The sequence below is a fragment of the Phaeodactylum tricornutum genome, chromosome 3 (assembly GCF_000150955.2).
Source record: "Phaeodactylum tricornutum CCAP 1055/1 chromosome 3, complete sequence".
Taxonomy (NCBI): Eukaryota; Bacillariophyta; class Bacillariophyceae; order Surirellales; family Neidiaceae; genus Phaeodactylum; species Phaeodactylum tricornutum.
Window position 1 is genome coordinate 1,444,321 of NC_011671.1, and position 15,726 is coordinate 1,460,046.

The 15,726-nt window shown below is 48.4% G+C and overlaps 7 protein-coding genes across 7 annotated transcripts; 4 read left to right on the forward strand and 3 right to left on the reverse strand.

The window, feature by feature from the left end:
• Window positions 1-2: 2 nt before the first annotated feature.
• On the reverse strand, window positions 3-1,058 carry PHATR_33639 (predicted protein; the record flags this gene model as incomplete). Its single annotated transcript, XM_002186495.1, has 1 exon — window positions 3-1,058. The coding sequence occupies one exon, from the start codon at window positions 1,056-1,058 to the stop codon at window positions 3-5; it is 1,056 nt and encodes a 351-aa protein (XP_002186531.1).
• Window positions 1,059-1,895: 837 nt separating this feature from the next.
• Window positions 1,896-2,466, forward strand: PHATR_33640 (predicted protein; the record flags this gene model as incomplete). Its single annotated transcript, XM_002186217.1, has 2 exons — window positions 1,896-1,920; window positions 1,949-2,466. 2 exons carry the CDS (start codon window positions 1,896-1,898, stop codon window positions 2,464-2,466), a joined length of 543 nt encoding a protein of 180 aa, XP_002186253.1.
• Window positions 2,467-2,867: 401 nt separating this feature from the next.
• Window positions 2,868-3,857, reverse strand: PHATR_33641 (predicted protein; the record flags this gene model as incomplete). Its single annotated transcript, XM_002186496.1, has 3 exons — window positions 2,868-3,334; window positions 3,373-3,650; window positions 3,811-3,857. The coding sequence occupies 3 exons, from the start codon at window positions 3,855-3,857 to the stop codon at window positions 2,868-2,870; spliced, it is 792 nt and encodes a 263-aa protein (XP_002186532.1).
• A 1,134-nt stretch (window positions 3,858-4,991) lies between these two features.
• Window positions 4,992-6,524, forward strand: PHATR_1534 (predicted protein; the record flags this gene model as incomplete). The annotated part of the gene is made up of 2 exons (XM_002186218.1): window positions 4,992-5,739; window positions 5,839-6,524. Coding segments are annotated over 2 exons (1,434 nt in total), but the record flags the coding sequence as incomplete, so codon positions are not given.
• Window positions 6,525-10,021: 3,497 nt separating this feature from the next.
• PHATR_44249 (predicted protein) lies at window positions 10,022-10,655 on the forward strand. Its single transcript, XM_002186219.1, has one exon. It carries the CDS (start codon window positions 10,135-10,137, stop codon window positions 10,540-10,542), a length of 408 nt encoding a protein of 135 aa, XP_002186255.1. The 5' UTR covers window positions 10,022-10,134; the 3' UTR covers window positions 10,543-10,655.
• Window positions 10,656-10,730: 75 nt separating this feature from the next.
• On the reverse strand, window positions 10,731-13,346 carry PHATR_44250 (predicted protein; the record flags this gene model as incomplete). The annotated part of the gene is made up of 1 exon (XM_002186497.1): window positions 10,731-13,346. One exon carries the CDS (start codon window positions 13,344-13,346, stop codon window positions 10,731-10,733), a length of 2,616 nt encoding a protein of 871 aa, XP_002186533.1.
• Window positions 13,347-14,401: 1,055 nt separating this feature from the next.
• PHATR_33645 (predicted protein) lies at window positions 14,402-15,493 on the forward strand (the record flags this gene model as incomplete). Its single annotated transcript, XM_002186220.1, has 2 exons — window positions 14,402-14,865; window positions 14,976-15,493. Coding segments are annotated over 2 exons (982 nt in total), but the record flags the coding sequence as incomplete, so codon positions are not given.
• Between the last annotated feature and the right edge of the window lie 233 nt (window positions 15,494-15,726).

Consider the following 15,726-nt stretch of genomic DNA (forward strand, 5'->3'; position numbering starts at 1 on the left):
TCCTATTCAGGGGGCTTGGGGGCCGTCCAAACCTTGGTGGAGCCGCCAAGAGTGTTGGTGGCCGTCGCATTGTCGCAATGACCAGGGGCCTTGGTCTTGCACGTGGCGCTCGTATGGCGCCGGTTTTTGCTGGTACCATGGGTCCAGCAATACGTCATGTCGGCAGAGCTAACAGAAGAGTTGGACACAGAAAGCGCCAAGAAAGGGAGACTGAGGGTGCCGGGGCCAGGCATGGGAGCCAGAGAGGGATTGGCAGCAAGAACTTTGGCGTAGCCTAAGGAGCCCGTTGTGGCAGTGAGGCGCCGGTCTTCGTCAGCAAGGGTAAAGTGGGTCTGAAAGTTGGCAAGCGTGTGAGAAGTACGGGGTAATTTGCGCCAGTCTTTGCAATCCTGAGGAAGAAAGCCGGAGTGGGCAATAACCTTGTAGCCGGCACAAACGGCGGCCTCAGAGATGGGGTCAAGGCTGTCAGTCAAGAAGGCAATGGCTTTGTCGAGCTGAAGAAAAACGGATTCAATGGGCTCGGTGGTGTTCCACGGGGTGTACATAGATTGGAACTTTTTCTGGAGTTCAGCAGGCTTGATGGTGCCGTATTTGGTCCAAAGGTGCTGAAGCAAGTCGAGGCAGGACACATTGCTAAATTCGAAGAAAGGGTGCGCAACTGCGCGCACGTAGATTCGGGGAATGGCGTCGAGAAGCTGCTGACGGAGAGCATTCTTGACGGCAACATAGAGATTGAAAATGTTGGCATTGCGTTGGTGGATGCGGTTGTTTTCGGTAATCTTGGCAGGAGTGGCGCCAATTGGAGGATTGGCGGGTGGAGCGACGGGAATGACAAACGGGACGTCGCTTATGTCGGCATATGCGCAAGGGGTGAGCGTTAAGGCCATGTGGCCATGAGCACCGCCACCGTTGAGCATCGGGATGGCGGCGGCGTTGGTCATGAGTTGGCGTTGTGCAAGTTTGATGGTGGCGTAGGTTGGGGGGACGGTGGTGGTGGCGATCGGGTCGAGGACTTTGTGAGGAAAGTCGCTCAGTTTGAAGTGAGCAGAGGTCAACATGGGGACTGAGAGAAAGGCGGATTGGCGGTAGGGCAGGGTTGAGAGCGGAGAGACGGTTGGGTTGCTTCGTAGTTCTATTGATGAACACAAAACGACGATGGAGATCACAGTTGAGGAAAATGATGAACTACGAAGATTATGAGTTTACATTGTACTCTTGGATATTTGTAGGGACTGTGGGGCTGTGATTTGTTGTGTGTGGGACGGAAGCGACTTGGCTTTTAGCAGTAGGCGATTGAACTTCTGGTGAGACGTTGTCCTTACCAGGGGCGTGCCTCATTTGACTAATTTAATCGAAATAACAGAGAAGACATTTCGTATTTAATGAGTGTTCCTTCTTGCGCGCCAGACAGATTTTTCTAAGTGCCGTTTGAAAGCTTGGACTGGCTGAACTTTTGAATAGGGTTTTCAATCCTTGTTAAATTTAGAGTACTTTTTCGTCTCCCAAGTCACGGTCGTTTCAAAATCTAAGTGTAAATCCTTCGCTAAATCCTTCACTAACTGTAAATCCTTCACTAATTTATTGGGATTCAGAAACCTTCACTAATGTAAATTAGTGAAGGATTCAGAATCCTTCACGAAATCCGGGACTGAGTTCTAATCCTTAAGTGGATTTGATTCCGAAAATAGCTCACTTCGTAATTTTAACGCCTACCGGAAATTACCGCTTTTTAAAGTTTAAAAGCGTTAAAAACATCCCATTTTGGGCTATTTATGCTTGTGGCGTTGAGGCACGCCCCAGGAGTTGGCTCAACAACATTACTTCTAATCGTCTGGACGAAGGATATAACCAAAGAAGCTTGAAAGGAATTTCCATGCCACCATAAAAGTTTAAAAATGAAACGAATCCGGCCCCGTGCGCGTATCTTTTTACTCTGTGCTGGACGTAGGCGACGATGCCGCCGCTTCCGAAATAACCTCGTCTTCGGACGAGTGCTACAATCCGCTCGTCCCCCACAGTGTTTTGCTCAGTCATGATGTGCAACTCCAACACGAACTGCTCCGGGACAACACCACTTCCATTTTCATTCAGATTCTGCACACTCCCCTCCCCCCTACTTCCGGGGGACGCACCCAAGCGGAAACACCCCACCACGAAGAAGACTTGCGCATGCGACGACAATCCCTCGCCTCATCCATGCAAGCCTCTCAACAGTCCCCCAAGGTGCTCTTGTCCGCATACGTACAACAACGAGGCAATCTCGCACGAGTTCTCTCCTCCATTGAAAAAAATTCGCGACAAATTCAACCCATTATCCTGACCACCGACGCCTCTTCCGAACACGACGGGCATTACCCATTCTCTGCAACCACCACTCTTCCTGACAACGACGAGGACGTGGTCTTGGAGGACGATGCCGTCCTCTATTTTCCCGTGGAAGAACTCTTGAACAATTACATGGTATAAGTACCAAACGGTTCTACCTACCTATCTACAAACATGTCTTCTAGAAACGAGTAGTATTTCTATCTAACCAACCTTGCCCAGCCTTACTATTACTCGAGAAGCTATCTCTAGACCTGTGTATATGTGTACTGCTGTTGCTCATAGCAAGTAACTACAATGTTTTCCCCTCCCGCTTCTGAGACCCCGCACACTTACAGCAGATGTACCTATGCATTCCAAAACCTCAAAAAGCTGGCTTGTAGTTAGCGGCTTCGTCCGTGTATCTAGAATTTCGTGTTGTTCCGGCAGCACGTTACAATCGACGTCGCTTGCTGCTAACCCGGGGGCCACCTCCATCCGGCTCGATTGTAGGCCGTTTCCGCGCAGCCTCCGCTTCTACCGCATCACTGTTCTGTGGTTCTTCATACTCCTCTCCGTCCAGACTGTCCTCGTTGCCCCCCCATCATTGGCTTTGTCCGCTTTGCAGGTTGGTGCCGTCGTCGTGGTGACTTCCGGAGGGACCAAACTCTGCCGGTCCACCCCGGATCCGTCGTTTTTGTCTGTCCCTTCCTAGCCAGTTCCTTTGCCGCTAAACGTTCCAACGCCACGTCAGATTCCAACAAGACGTTACGGCGGTGCAAGATGCCTTCCGTTTCTTGACGGAGAATGTTCATCATGGCGACCCATTTGTCCTGAGCCAAACAGGATTCCCACAATTTCGACGCAATTGCGGCATTTTGCGCTTGTCCCTGCTCCAGTTCATTGGACAAGGCCGTGACAGTGTCTCGCAACTGGTCTACCACTTCAGATTTGTCTTCTTCCTCGGTCACGACCACAGTTGTTAAGGAGGCGGTGTTTTGGCCCGCATCCAGAACATTGCCCGGGCTTTCTGGTCGACGGCGGCTTGCAGAAAGCCCACTGATTCACGCTGGTTCTGTGTGGCATGTTGCAAGGCTTGTGCAACATCCACGTAGTGGGCCATGAGGGACACGTACTGTTGCTCGAGTTGGGCCCGTTTGTGTTTCGCGACCAGCATTGTTTGTTGCAAGACATCACAATGATTTTCTTCTTTCGGATCAATGCAAATGGGCAACCGCGTTGTCCCCGGAGCTCCGCGGAGCAGAGCGGGTGCGGTGCCGTTGTGGTAGGGGTCGGGTGTCGCGTTTACTGCACAGCTTGGCAATAAGCCTGAATGTGACGGAGGTCTTTTTCGATTTCGTCCTTACGACGAACAGTTAAGGATTGCAGCACGTTGGCTCCGAGGAACTGCGCCGAGTAGCCACGAGCGAGTATCGCGGCAACGTCTTGCGGACGAGTGTGGTGTTGGTAAGCTTTGATGGGATGGTATCGACCGTGACTGCTTACCGTAAAGGAGAACACAGTGGCTTTGTACGCAGATAACGAAGCGCCATTGTGTGGATGCCAAGAGTGATGCACACTGCCTCACTTGGTCGTTCTTGACGGTGATGTTGCCGCCGAAGGTGAAATTACCACGTCCCGCGTCCAAACCGTGCGTCAGCAAGCATCAGCCCTGGTCGATATGCAACTCCATTCCGGGCGCTGTGCTCTCTCTGCTGGTACCGCTCTAAACAATATGCCAATGCTTTGGCTTCTTTGGCGATACGCTTGGACCTCGACAAGAAAAGGCGTGGCGAATGGAGTAGGTCAGGGGCTGGAAGCAGCGCATCCGTGCCAGCGCGATACCTCCACTATATCATACACAGAGCATAGACCGAGCATTGGACTTTTTTCTAATTGTAAATTTTACTTAAAAGCCGTTTCGCGCTCACTCAAAAGGACTTAGCAATTTTCAAATCTGACCGAAATAGCGATTTTTTTAAGTTTTTTAGACCGGAATAGCTGTTTTCCTCATAAAATAATTACTCATGCATATAAATCGCACACCCCCATATCCTTTTCCTTAGGGCTGGCTTGCAAACTACAGTTTGTCCGCTTGGCTTTGTTAATTATTTAAAGTATCGCATCAGATTTTAATGTCTCCTATACAACCCTTTAAACAACCATAAAGCGTCGATGAAATCCAGCAGAATTCTCTTTGGCTCGGAATATCTGACGTCGCGGCTGCTTTTTCCACAACAGATGTCTGCCGTGCTTCGCAGAGAGAACAAACCTCCTATTTTCTGCCTGTGAAGTACGCACCAGCGAATTCGATAGAAAAGTTCCATTCTCCGTCAGTCAATTCTATTTTACGGTTACAGCTCACAGTAAAGCAGGGCTCGTCTCACGTAACTGTGAAGCCAGACTCTTTTTACTATCTCTCGACTTTTCCGCCTTTGCACAAACCGAGATAAAGGGGATTGATCGCCATAAATTGAGTGGACTTCATTGCGTTGCCTGATTTAACTCCAATGGCGAATCCCAACGATGCCGAAAGCGCCTACGACGTCGGTGATGACCTGCCCTTACGACGGAATCGACAGAGCGACGGAAACAACACTCTGTCCGGGGATTCTAAACCAACCGAAACGCGGAGCAATACGGATCGTCAGAGTAGCTCCGACGATGGCAATTCTGCCGATGATAATGAGCCTTTGTTTGCTTTTATGAAGGGAATCAGCGATGATTTAGCGGCTCGCGTTCCACTCTACAAGGACGACTGGAGTCGTCCAAAAAGCATATATACTGTTGTGAACGCAACATTCTTTGCCTTCGTTATCCAACTTATTCCGGCGCTTATTTTTGCCGAGCTCATGGATCGACAAACACAAGGAAATCTCGCCACCGCGGAAACTTTGTTGAGCTCAGCAATCATTGGAATTATTTACGCCATTTTCGCCGGGCAGCCGCTCGTGATCATGGGAATTACAGGTCCTGTTGCCATTCTCCTTGGAACTTCTTACAGTCTTACCGAAAAATTTGATGCTGAGTATTTTCCCTTTTTCTTTTGGATTTGCATTTGGGCTGGTCTCATGCATATCATTTCGGCCATGGTTGGTCTGGTTAGTTTAGTTTGGAAGGTAACACCGTTCACGAGCCAGATATTCGAGCTTTTCATCGCCATTACATTCATTTACGCTTCTGTCCGTGATTTGATCGAGCCGATATATTTTGGGCAGGAAGACAGTCGTCCAGATCGCAGTGCTCAATACGCATCGCTCTTGATCGGACTTGTGACGTTCTACGTTGCTTGGACCTTGCATTTTGCGGAAACGTGGGTTATGTTCACGCGCCAAGTACGCACGTTCTTGACCAGCTACAATACGCTCCTAGCCGTGGTTTTTGGAACGGCTTTCAGCTATTTGCCCGGTGTAGATCTCGCCCAAAATGGAGTCGGTGGTCTCGACCGTGTCAATGTTCGCTTTACGCCGTGGAATTGGCAACCAACTGCTGATCGCCCCTGGGTTGTTTCGCCTTTTCAAGGAATCGATGTAGCCGGTATTTTTGCCGCCATTATACCTGGATTTATGTTCTTTCTTCTCTTTATCATCGATCATAACGTGTCGTCTATTCTGACGCAGTCGCCAAAGTTCAACCTTAAGAAACCAGCGGCGTATCATTGGGACTTTTTCGTTTTGGGCATAACATTCATTCCGTGTGCAATTCTTGGACTACCTCCTGGTAATGGATTGATTCCGCAGGCTCCACTGCACGCCCGAGCTCTGTGTACACGTGCCTACGCAACAGACGAACACGGAGTAAAACGAGAAATTGTGACTCACGTTGAGGAACAGCGTTGGTCGGCTTTGGCGCAAGCGTCTCTAATGTTTGTTGCCTTAGCCGCCTTCACAGTTATCAGCTGGATTCCACGTGGCTGTCTATTTGGTTTATTTTTATACCTCGGAATGGGAGCTCTGCATGGCAACGAGATCTGGGAGCGCGTAACGTTGGGCTTCATTGTTTCAAAAAAGCGCCCTCCTATTCCTGTTGTCCGGGAAGTTCCATGGCGCACAGTGCAGTGCTGGACTGTCATTCAACTATCCCTTGCTTTTTTAATTTTTGGAGTGGCCCAATTTGCAGATATCGGATATATATACCCTGCACTGTTGACTGCTTTAGTACCTGTCAGGTCGTACGTAATGGAGCGTATCTTTAAACAAGAAGATATCAAATTTCTCGATCCATTTGGCGAAGACGATGACAATTACCACCAAGAGCAACGTGAGATACACCGCACTCGCAACGACTCGTTCGACTCCGAAGAACTCAACTTCCCCAACCGTGCCGAATTTCGAGGTCAAGGAAAAGCACGTGCTTTACACAATCGCAAGCGTAGACACACTATCGGCCATGAAACAGATGACATTTTGGCAATGGAAGTCACGAGGGCGTCAGTTGATCCGGCTCACTTGACGAAGACGAATACCACTTTACCAGTTATCGAGATTTTGGAAGCTGGAGCGTCGCGAAAGGTAGCGAATTTGAAGCCGCGGACAGCTGATAGCCTTTAATCAAAATGCTGTGTCGCTTACAGGTAGATGATTGGAACCAGCAAGTAACGGTTTGTATAGTATTTTTGTTACCACAGCATAAATGTAGGAAGGCGTGTCTTCCGGCTTCACTTTTTATATTGCTCCTTTTCAAAGCGATAGCTTAAAAAGGCGCTGGGTGCAGAGAAGGGTCAAAAAAGCTTGCAGATCCACCTTTGCATAGATCTATGCATTTCGAATATGGTGTGGCTTCTAAGAATGTAAGAAAATATTTTGTCGTTTTGTTATCGCTTTGCTGGGAAAAGCAATAGCAATCTACCGGGAGAATTATTGTAAAACCTACCCTGTAACACCCATACCAAACTGATCCCGCAGGGAACACTTCAATTCAACTGCATACGGGAACTTGATGTCATGACTGTCCTAAAAAAATAGCTGCTGAGGTAGGCACTGTCTAACATAAAAGTAAAATGAGGAAAACCGCTATTTCGGCCTCTGCGACATGAAAAAATCGCTATTTCGGCCGAATCTGAAAATTTCAAAGTACTTTTGATTGAGCGCGAAACGGCTTCTAAGTAAAATTAGCAAATTGAAAATAATCAAATGCTTGGTGTATGCTCTGTATATAATATAGTGGAGGTATCGCGCTGGCATGGATGAGCTGCTTCCAACCCATGAGCCAGGGACGGACTTCACAAAACTCTTTCCAGTCAAAAGTCCCAATCCGGGGACTAGGATTGAGCTTGCAGCTTATAAATTGTCGTATAGAACCCTGCTGGAGTCTCAACCATTGACATGCCCAGAAAAATTGTAGAAAGCTCTACCCTACATCGCCCAACTCCACTGCTCCCATTCCGACTTTGCATCGATCCAAACTCAAAAGGAAATTGAGAAACTGCAACGTGCCAAGCTGCTGCAAGCGCAACGCATCGAAGCAGAAAGGCAACGCCAAAGACTCGAAAAGCAGCGTCGCAAAGAAGCAGCGCGTGCCCGGGAAAATGAAGCCGCCATTGCAGCAGCAACTGCCAAGGCAGTGCCCCCTGCCTCCGGGAATGACAATGCATTCACCCTTTTCTGATCAATTGTCTGTTCCTACTTGCGCAACGGCTCCCCTATTATTGCAACACCCAATGGAAATGAGCCCTCGACACCACACGCAAACCAACCGGTAACATCTCCGTCCAATAACGTTGTACAAGTGACTGTGACGCCTACTCCCATTGTACGGGGCAGACTTGGCAAATCATCCGTCACCATCCACTCTGCACGTCTTGGCAATTTCCCCATCAACCCCTATGGTGACTGCCGTCCAGGCTCCAGTGTCTCTGGAAAAGTCCTCTACTCCCGCCCAAACTGGAACTAGTCATCCGTATCCTTTGACCCTCCCGCAAGCGTGGCAACCATCATGCCCCCCAAATTTTCGGTCACTGTTGTGAATGGAGCTATTGGTTCCGAGTGGCCTTGGTACCTATGGCAAACTCCAGTCCTACAGCACCACCCCAGCAATTTCACATCCCCTATGGCCGGACATTGTAATATTCCAATGCAGACGTCACCAGTCTTCGCATTGGCAGGTCCAGAAACTTTGCCTATGGAATTTTTGTTCCCTCCGTTTGCGGTACCGTTCTGGAATTACAACTTTGCACCGTTTTCACCAATCCTAAGTGGAGCAACAACACCTTTGCCGTCCAACCCCCATCCCCGCTTACTCCACACTTGTCTTCTCATCCACTCTTACCAAACACAAACACAATAAAACTTTCTCGAAGCGTCCAAGCCGTCACGGCGCTGGCAAAGACCAACAGTGAGTCCGACGCCAGCTGGGAGAGACCGTCAATCCGAGTATTTGATATCATATCCATAAATTCCTCAATACCGTTCACCTCTGACGCCACCATCTCTTCCAATTTGTGATTGTCACCTGCTTTCCAGCTGTTGCACCAGGAACTTGGCACATTCATGGGGACTTGTCACCAAGTCTGCTCTTAATTTGTCAAAAATGTGAATGCGCATATCCATTGATGCGGTACGCCAACCAATTTACCCTTTGACGGGAGATTCCTGTTCTAGTTCACAGGAAAAAAATGTTCCAGGATGATTGGAATAGACACCAAACAACAATGCCGAAGGCAAATCAAAGTAACAACAATACGGAATCGCTGTCATTACAGCAAGGACAAAGCACGGGATTTCCAATGACTATCTGCCAAAAAAACTTCCGGTCATGTGTTTGTCGTTTCCCCAAGACTCGCTGACAGTGAAGCAAAGTCAACTCCATCCACATAACTCCAATACGCCAGTACTAGAACTACAAGAGGGAGTGCGAAATTTGTGAATGCAGCCCCAATAGGTCCACCAAATTTGTTCTCGAACGCTGCCGCTGCACGGTTTTGTTGCTTGGGAATAGCCGTCGTAAGTGTCGTTGTGCTATAGTCTTCCGATCCCTTTCTAAGCGTCGAAGGCAACTTTTTATTCTTGTGTAACAAGATCTGTTTCAAAAGCTAACAGTAAGTTTTCTTCCCTATTCACGTCTCGTACCGTTACCCATCTTCATTGACTGCAAGGTCGTCCCGTCAGTCTACGTACTCTACCCGAGTGCACTGTCAGTTGTGGCTACTAAAAGAAGAGACATTTGCAGAGTGGCATTCATTCAAAAGACTGGTAGTGTATCCACACTTAATGTGTATTCGTTGTTCAAACTCCTGGGCTACACTTTGTTCTCTGTATGCGTGGGGTAAAGTGTTCACAGTCAACTGCTGTCCTCTCTAGACTGATTGAAGCTTGAAGGGTTGGAAGCAGCTCATCCATGCCAGCGCGATACCTCCACTATATTATATACAGAGCATTCACCAAGCATTTGATTATTTTCTAATTGATAATTTTACTTAGAAGCCGTTTCGCGCTCAATCAAAAGTACTTAGAAATTTTCAGATTCGGCCGAAATAGCGATTTTTTCATGTCGCAGAGGCCGAAATAGCGGTTTTCCTCAAGTAAAATCCTGCAAACACATTTCAGCATCACTCTCTAGAATAAAAAAACCTACTAGAGACCAGTCCAAATACAGATGATACATAATTCGTTATATGGGCAAGTAGGACAACCCTGTGCTAACGGGCGCATACCAGACGCTTAGCGACGATCGTCTCGAAACAAAGCATAAATCGTCGCCTCACTTCGCGAAGTCTTTTTCTCCGTGTGGTCGATGGGTTGGAAGTGCATCCATCATCGACGAGAGTAATCAGTCTCAAAAATCAACAAAGTCAAGATCACCCAATAAGTTTAGGAGCATTAAGGCACAGCAATGAATGGCGACGGTTCTGACAACGGCGCACCTGATTTTGAGGCGTTGAAAAAATCCGTGAAAAATGGCATTCGCAAGGCGGTGGAGGCAACGAATCGTCTTCTCGCATCTCTAGAGACGACCACTGATAGCGTCAGCAAACCGTTGGCAAAGGGTGTGAAAAAGGTTGAACAAGAAGGTTCTTATCTGGCTGGACAAGTTATGCGCGTATACGAGCGCCGTTATGAGTATGGTCCTCACTTGGTCGCGGGCAGCGCTCTGGCAGTTGGAGGATTGATGACGCTTCGACGCGGTAAGATCTTAGGTGCTGCGTCAGCTGCCTTATCTGGGGGTCTCGCTTACGTTGCGGTTTATGAGCCAATTCCGCTGCAAGACATGCCTGATCTTATTTTTGGATCAAAAAAATAGTATATTCTGCAACTTGATCTCGAAATTAGAAGGCATTCAGTTCTTATACGCATATGGAGCTGATGTAGCTCACTATTAGCAATATTTACAGGCGATCCATTCATTTACGATGTATTATGGTTTGCAAGCAATATTCTAATCAATTGTACAACCCAGTAGATCATAAATGCTCTTACGCAAATATTTGGTCAGCTGTTCTGTGCCAGTCGACGATGAAGAATCGCTTCACGAAGTTTGGGAACCCAATGATCGTCAACTTTTCTGTTCACAAAACAGTTGTACTCCATTCCGTTTTCATCATAAGTTTCCTTGCCACTCCCTACGGAACCGTTTGGCCAAGGATACGCAACCGTGCAACCTTGCCATTTCTTGTCGTAGTCAAAGCGACATCGTCTTTTGTAACGATTGGTCATGTCGCGCTTGATAGTCTTTGTGTGTACCATGACAGCTTCGTGCAACTCATCTGTAACTCGCTCCGATGGAGCTCTTTCTCCAAACTTGCTTGACCATGTACCGTTGATCTGGTCCTTGTACTCCTTTAGTAGCCCTTTCGTAACGGTCGAGTAATGCACAAAATGATACGGAACGTAGTCTGCTCGGTAAATCTGTTTTCTCGCGCGTTCAGCCCAGGACGGCTTGGGACTACCAGCAGAGTCGCAGTTATAAGCTTCCAAAAATGTCTTATTCTCGGACTTTTCCAGGGCCCTTCCGTCGTCAACACTGACACTGTGTTCTTGGCGAAGGTAGCCGCGCGAGCTCCGAAAGGAAAGTATGTTGGTACCCTGAGCTCCAGCATTCAGCAAGACATCTTTTAAATTGGTATAATTTCCCATCGGCACGAAGTACTCGTCCGTGTCAAAGGCTGCAATCCACTCGGTAAATGGGGCATATCGAGTTCGGCAGCTATTTTCGGCAGCATACTGACTGGAACGTTCTCCTGTTGAGTCATGAGCTGGTATATTGTTGTTGCAAACGATACTCGGCCAATCAATCCGTGTCACCCTGCCCGGAAACTTAGCAAGGCTCGACTCCAATGAGGTAGCATTCGTATGGGCCCCGGTATTGTCATAAACATAAATGTGATCGAAACCCACCATCAAGTGAAATTCTATCCATTCCTTCAGACGCGAAATAGTATCTGTGTCGGCTCCTTTTTTTACGCCTCTTGTTTTGAACTCTGCTGACGCCCAAAGACACGCCGACAGAAAGTTTGGCTTCGATGGTTTTGAAGGTGATTCTAAGATCGGATGTGTCTCGTAAGACTTTTTGTCAACATCGCCTCCGTTGGGTGTTGGTGGATGGCAGATTGGAATGTTTTCCCATCTTCCACTCGCCTCTATTCGTGGGAGCACACTTTGTTTGCCCCAATGCTTTCCAGGATCGAATCCCTTCGCGGCCCATCTTTCTTTCGGTCCAATCATGTCTTCAGTCAAGTAATGCTCATTGTACCGCACACTGGATCGAATAGGAACTAAATCAAGGTGTACAGTCGGGGTGCCGTCGCTAAGGATTGAGTTTCCACTAGAAATCATTCGGTGTATTGAGGTGGCGTTTAAAGGGAGAGGACAATCAAAACGAAGGTTGCTTGTCCAAAAAAATCGACTATCCTTGCCTTTTGGCGTCAAGAGTCGATACCAGCCTTTGCGGTAGGCAGCCATTTCGTAGTTGAAAGGGTATTCGCTTAGGGTTTCGCCTAAAGTGACAGTTCTCGGGTGGCCTGATGAAAAATCGATGGCATGGAAACGACAAATAAATCTAGTGAACAATCCGTCGGGTGATGCTTCCTCGTACGGGGCGAGGCGGTAACGAGGCGGAGAAGAAGTGTTATTCACATATTCCGGATGCCAAAGCTTCGGCGCTAGAAATCGCGCCCGGACTTCGTCGATCCGCTCGACACTGACAGACTGCATCAACGCTACTTGTGGCGCGAGACGCTTGACCTCCCGTGAGAAGTTCTTACCCGTCCGACACCGCCGCCGATTTTGTGCGATGAAATGAACTCTGGTACCATCTGGACTAGGGAAAACATCGTGAATCCAAGGCAGATAGGGATCGGCTTCCACAGGACAGAATGGAACTTCTTGTTCCGGAAAGTCGTCGGGAGTCAGTGTATCGCCGACATTCCAAACAATTGGCAGACCATCTTTGTCCAGTTCTAGGCCTCGATCGATAGGAAATTTTCCCGGCATATCATGACAGGTTTGTACTCGCGGATATTCTACCTTTCGTAAGGCATCAGGCGTGTGGGTACGGAGAGGCAGCGGCGTGTAAATTTCGGGGGCTACTCCTAAGTCTTTCGGATTTTTGTGGTCCCCCCGCGATCCGGTGCCTGGGACAATGTCATTCAGACCAGGTTCCAAATAAGCACTAAGAGGCTTGCGGATAGCCTGTGCTCCATGAGTAATCAAAAATGATTCAGCTCGTTTGGTATCAATCGTAACCGCATTGAATACCCCACTTTGCTCCGTACCGACAGTTACAAACTTCTGATGCCAGTCTGTGACAGTAATATCAGATTTTTTGGGAAGTGCGGGGTAGTCTGGAACGCTTAAAAGTGCCGCTCCCGTCGCTACCACTTCCTCCCTGAGAAGGGATTGATGCTGTAGAGCTGCGAACACATGATCACTCTCCCTGCCTAAATTACTCAGTACGTGAAGGGCGACGGTATGGAAGAGCAAATAAATCACACAAAAAGCGACTGCAGTCACGGAAATGGTTGAGAAAGCAAGACAAGACGTATAACTGGGGAAGGGACGCTTTCGCCGCAGGCGTGTTTGATGATTTGACCATTTCCCAGACACCATCTGCAAATTGTCTTGTGTTCGTTAAAATTCTTGGAATGCCGAACAAGCTCGGAAAGGAGATACTTGAAGCGCAGTCGGTACCATGCGCTATTCCCACAGTGCTTTTCTTGTGCAGTGATCAACCAAAGGATCGACCGTCCTCGAAGGAAATGCGGCCAAAAAAAGTGAATATGATGTCCGTACCAAATATTACCGTTCATTACCTTTCAATTGAGCAAATCCAGTGGTAGTGGATCTGGTGATGTGACATAGGTAGTATGTCGCAACCCCTATAATTTAACCTTGTGTTGCGTATCATCACGTCCTGTATGGAATGTACTGTAAATATGGACCTACGTATCCACTACGGTGAGATTAACACAGTTTATCAGACCCAATGCATACACGGATGTGTAGGTGATGTTTCTTGCCTTCGTGGGGAGAAACGGGTGAGAAAGTGGCTTGTTTGATACAGCTTTCATGGGTCTTCCCCATGGTCGCGGAACCGTACGGATCGAAACGATCGCACGGGTATTGAGCCGCTGTGGTCGGAATGGCCGGAACTAGCCTTAAATGGCGAGAACTTGCCGTTGTATACGGTGTGAAAGTAGACTGTTGTTTAGGTTATATACACACCCAACTGAGTGTGTTTTACAACAGACGGCCATTGTGTATGGTTAGGTCATAAGTTATGACTGAAAATTTCGATATTTGTCGTTGGGTATGACACCGAAATCATTACCGATTTATCGGTGAGCTATGCTGGATAGCGTATAATACTAAGGCCGCTGTCCATAAGCGTGCTAGAAAAGTTATGTCATTGTGTATGACTCCCTTTTATTTAGCCAAACTATTGGTGAGTTACATTGGATGATGTAGAAAACTAGCCAGTTCCACTGGTGGGCCACTGGATTTGCTCGTGTGGCACTTATGGCCTGGAACGGAAGGTAGCCGAGCCTGGAGGCTTGTGTTGGCTCCTGCGGTCCGTGCGGCTTTTTCCGATGGCGTTTTACTGCTTTTGAATTGCGTTGTTTTGTTTCGTTGTTCTTTCCTTCGTTGAAATTGTTCTTGATATCATGGCTGCTGACGGTGCTATTGCGTTTCGTGGTGCGCTCGGGCGGATCGGATGGTCTGTTCCTGCGGCGAACGCGTTTACGAACGAAGGTTTTGATGCGATGGACTCCCTTGGCTTGGTTACTCGTGACCGTCTCAAGGATATCTGCAAGATCATTCGTCGCGGTACCGATGGTGTGGCCGCAGTGCCAGCTGCTGGTGGAAATGCTGCGGTGGCGGCGGCGCCTGGCATCCCTGGGATAGCGATCCCCATGATGTGGGAGTACAAGCTAAGCGGAATGCATCTCTGGGTGTCTGAGCGTCTCCGACAGGGGACTCCGGTTGTTGCGGCGGACTTTACTGCGGCTATCAGAAACCTGTACACCAGGAAGGTGCGTGAACTAGAAGAAGCGAAGGATGAGGAGGATGTCCAAGTCAAGCCTCCGGCTCCGTTCTCGAAGGAAACGAAGTGGATTCCGTTCTTCAAGTTGTTGGTCAACTATTTGAGCTCTGTGACGGGTGTTAACAAAGTGCCGTTGGATTATGTCGTCCGGAAAGATGACAATGTCGCTGCACCTGATACCGAGTTTGAAACAGAGCACGAGAAGTTGGTGTTGTCCACCCCTCATACGGGGACGCATTTGACAAAGATAACGGAAAAGTTTGGATTCAAGTGAAGCGGTTGACTGTAAACGGTCCGGCGTGGACTTATGTTGCGCCTTTCGAGAAGAAACGCGATGGTCGCGGCGCAGTCAAGGCTTTGAACAGCCATTATGAAGGTGATGCGGTAATGTCCAAGTCCAAGGCCGCTGCGTTCGACGTGCTCGAGCACACCACCTACACTGGTGAGCGTCGTAACTTCGGGATGGAAAAGTACACAAATGCTTTGTCGACGGCGTTCCAGACTCTCAACGAGTATGGAGAGACCTTGACGGAGTCCAGGAAAGTAGATGTCTTCTTGCGCAACAACCATTGCACGGATCCCAAGATGCTCTCGGGAATTGCGGTAATTCAAGGCGACGCGGACCGCATGTCTAACTTTGCAAAGGCGGCCGATTATTTGGCCTTGTTTACTAACACTGATACCTCTCAGAAGACAGGCCGTTCAATCTCGAGTGCTCAAAGGTTAGGGTTAGGGTTAGGGTTAGGGTTAGGGTTAGGGTTAGGGTTAGGGTTAGGGTTAGGGTTAGGGTTAGGGTTAGGGTTAGGGTTAGGGTTAGGGTTAGGGTTAGGGTTAGGGTTAGGGTTAAGGGTTAGGGTTAGGGTTAGGGTTAGGGTTAGGGTTAGGGTTAGGGTTAGGGTTAGGGTTAGGGTTAGGGTTAGGGTTAGGGTTAGGGTTAGGGTTAGG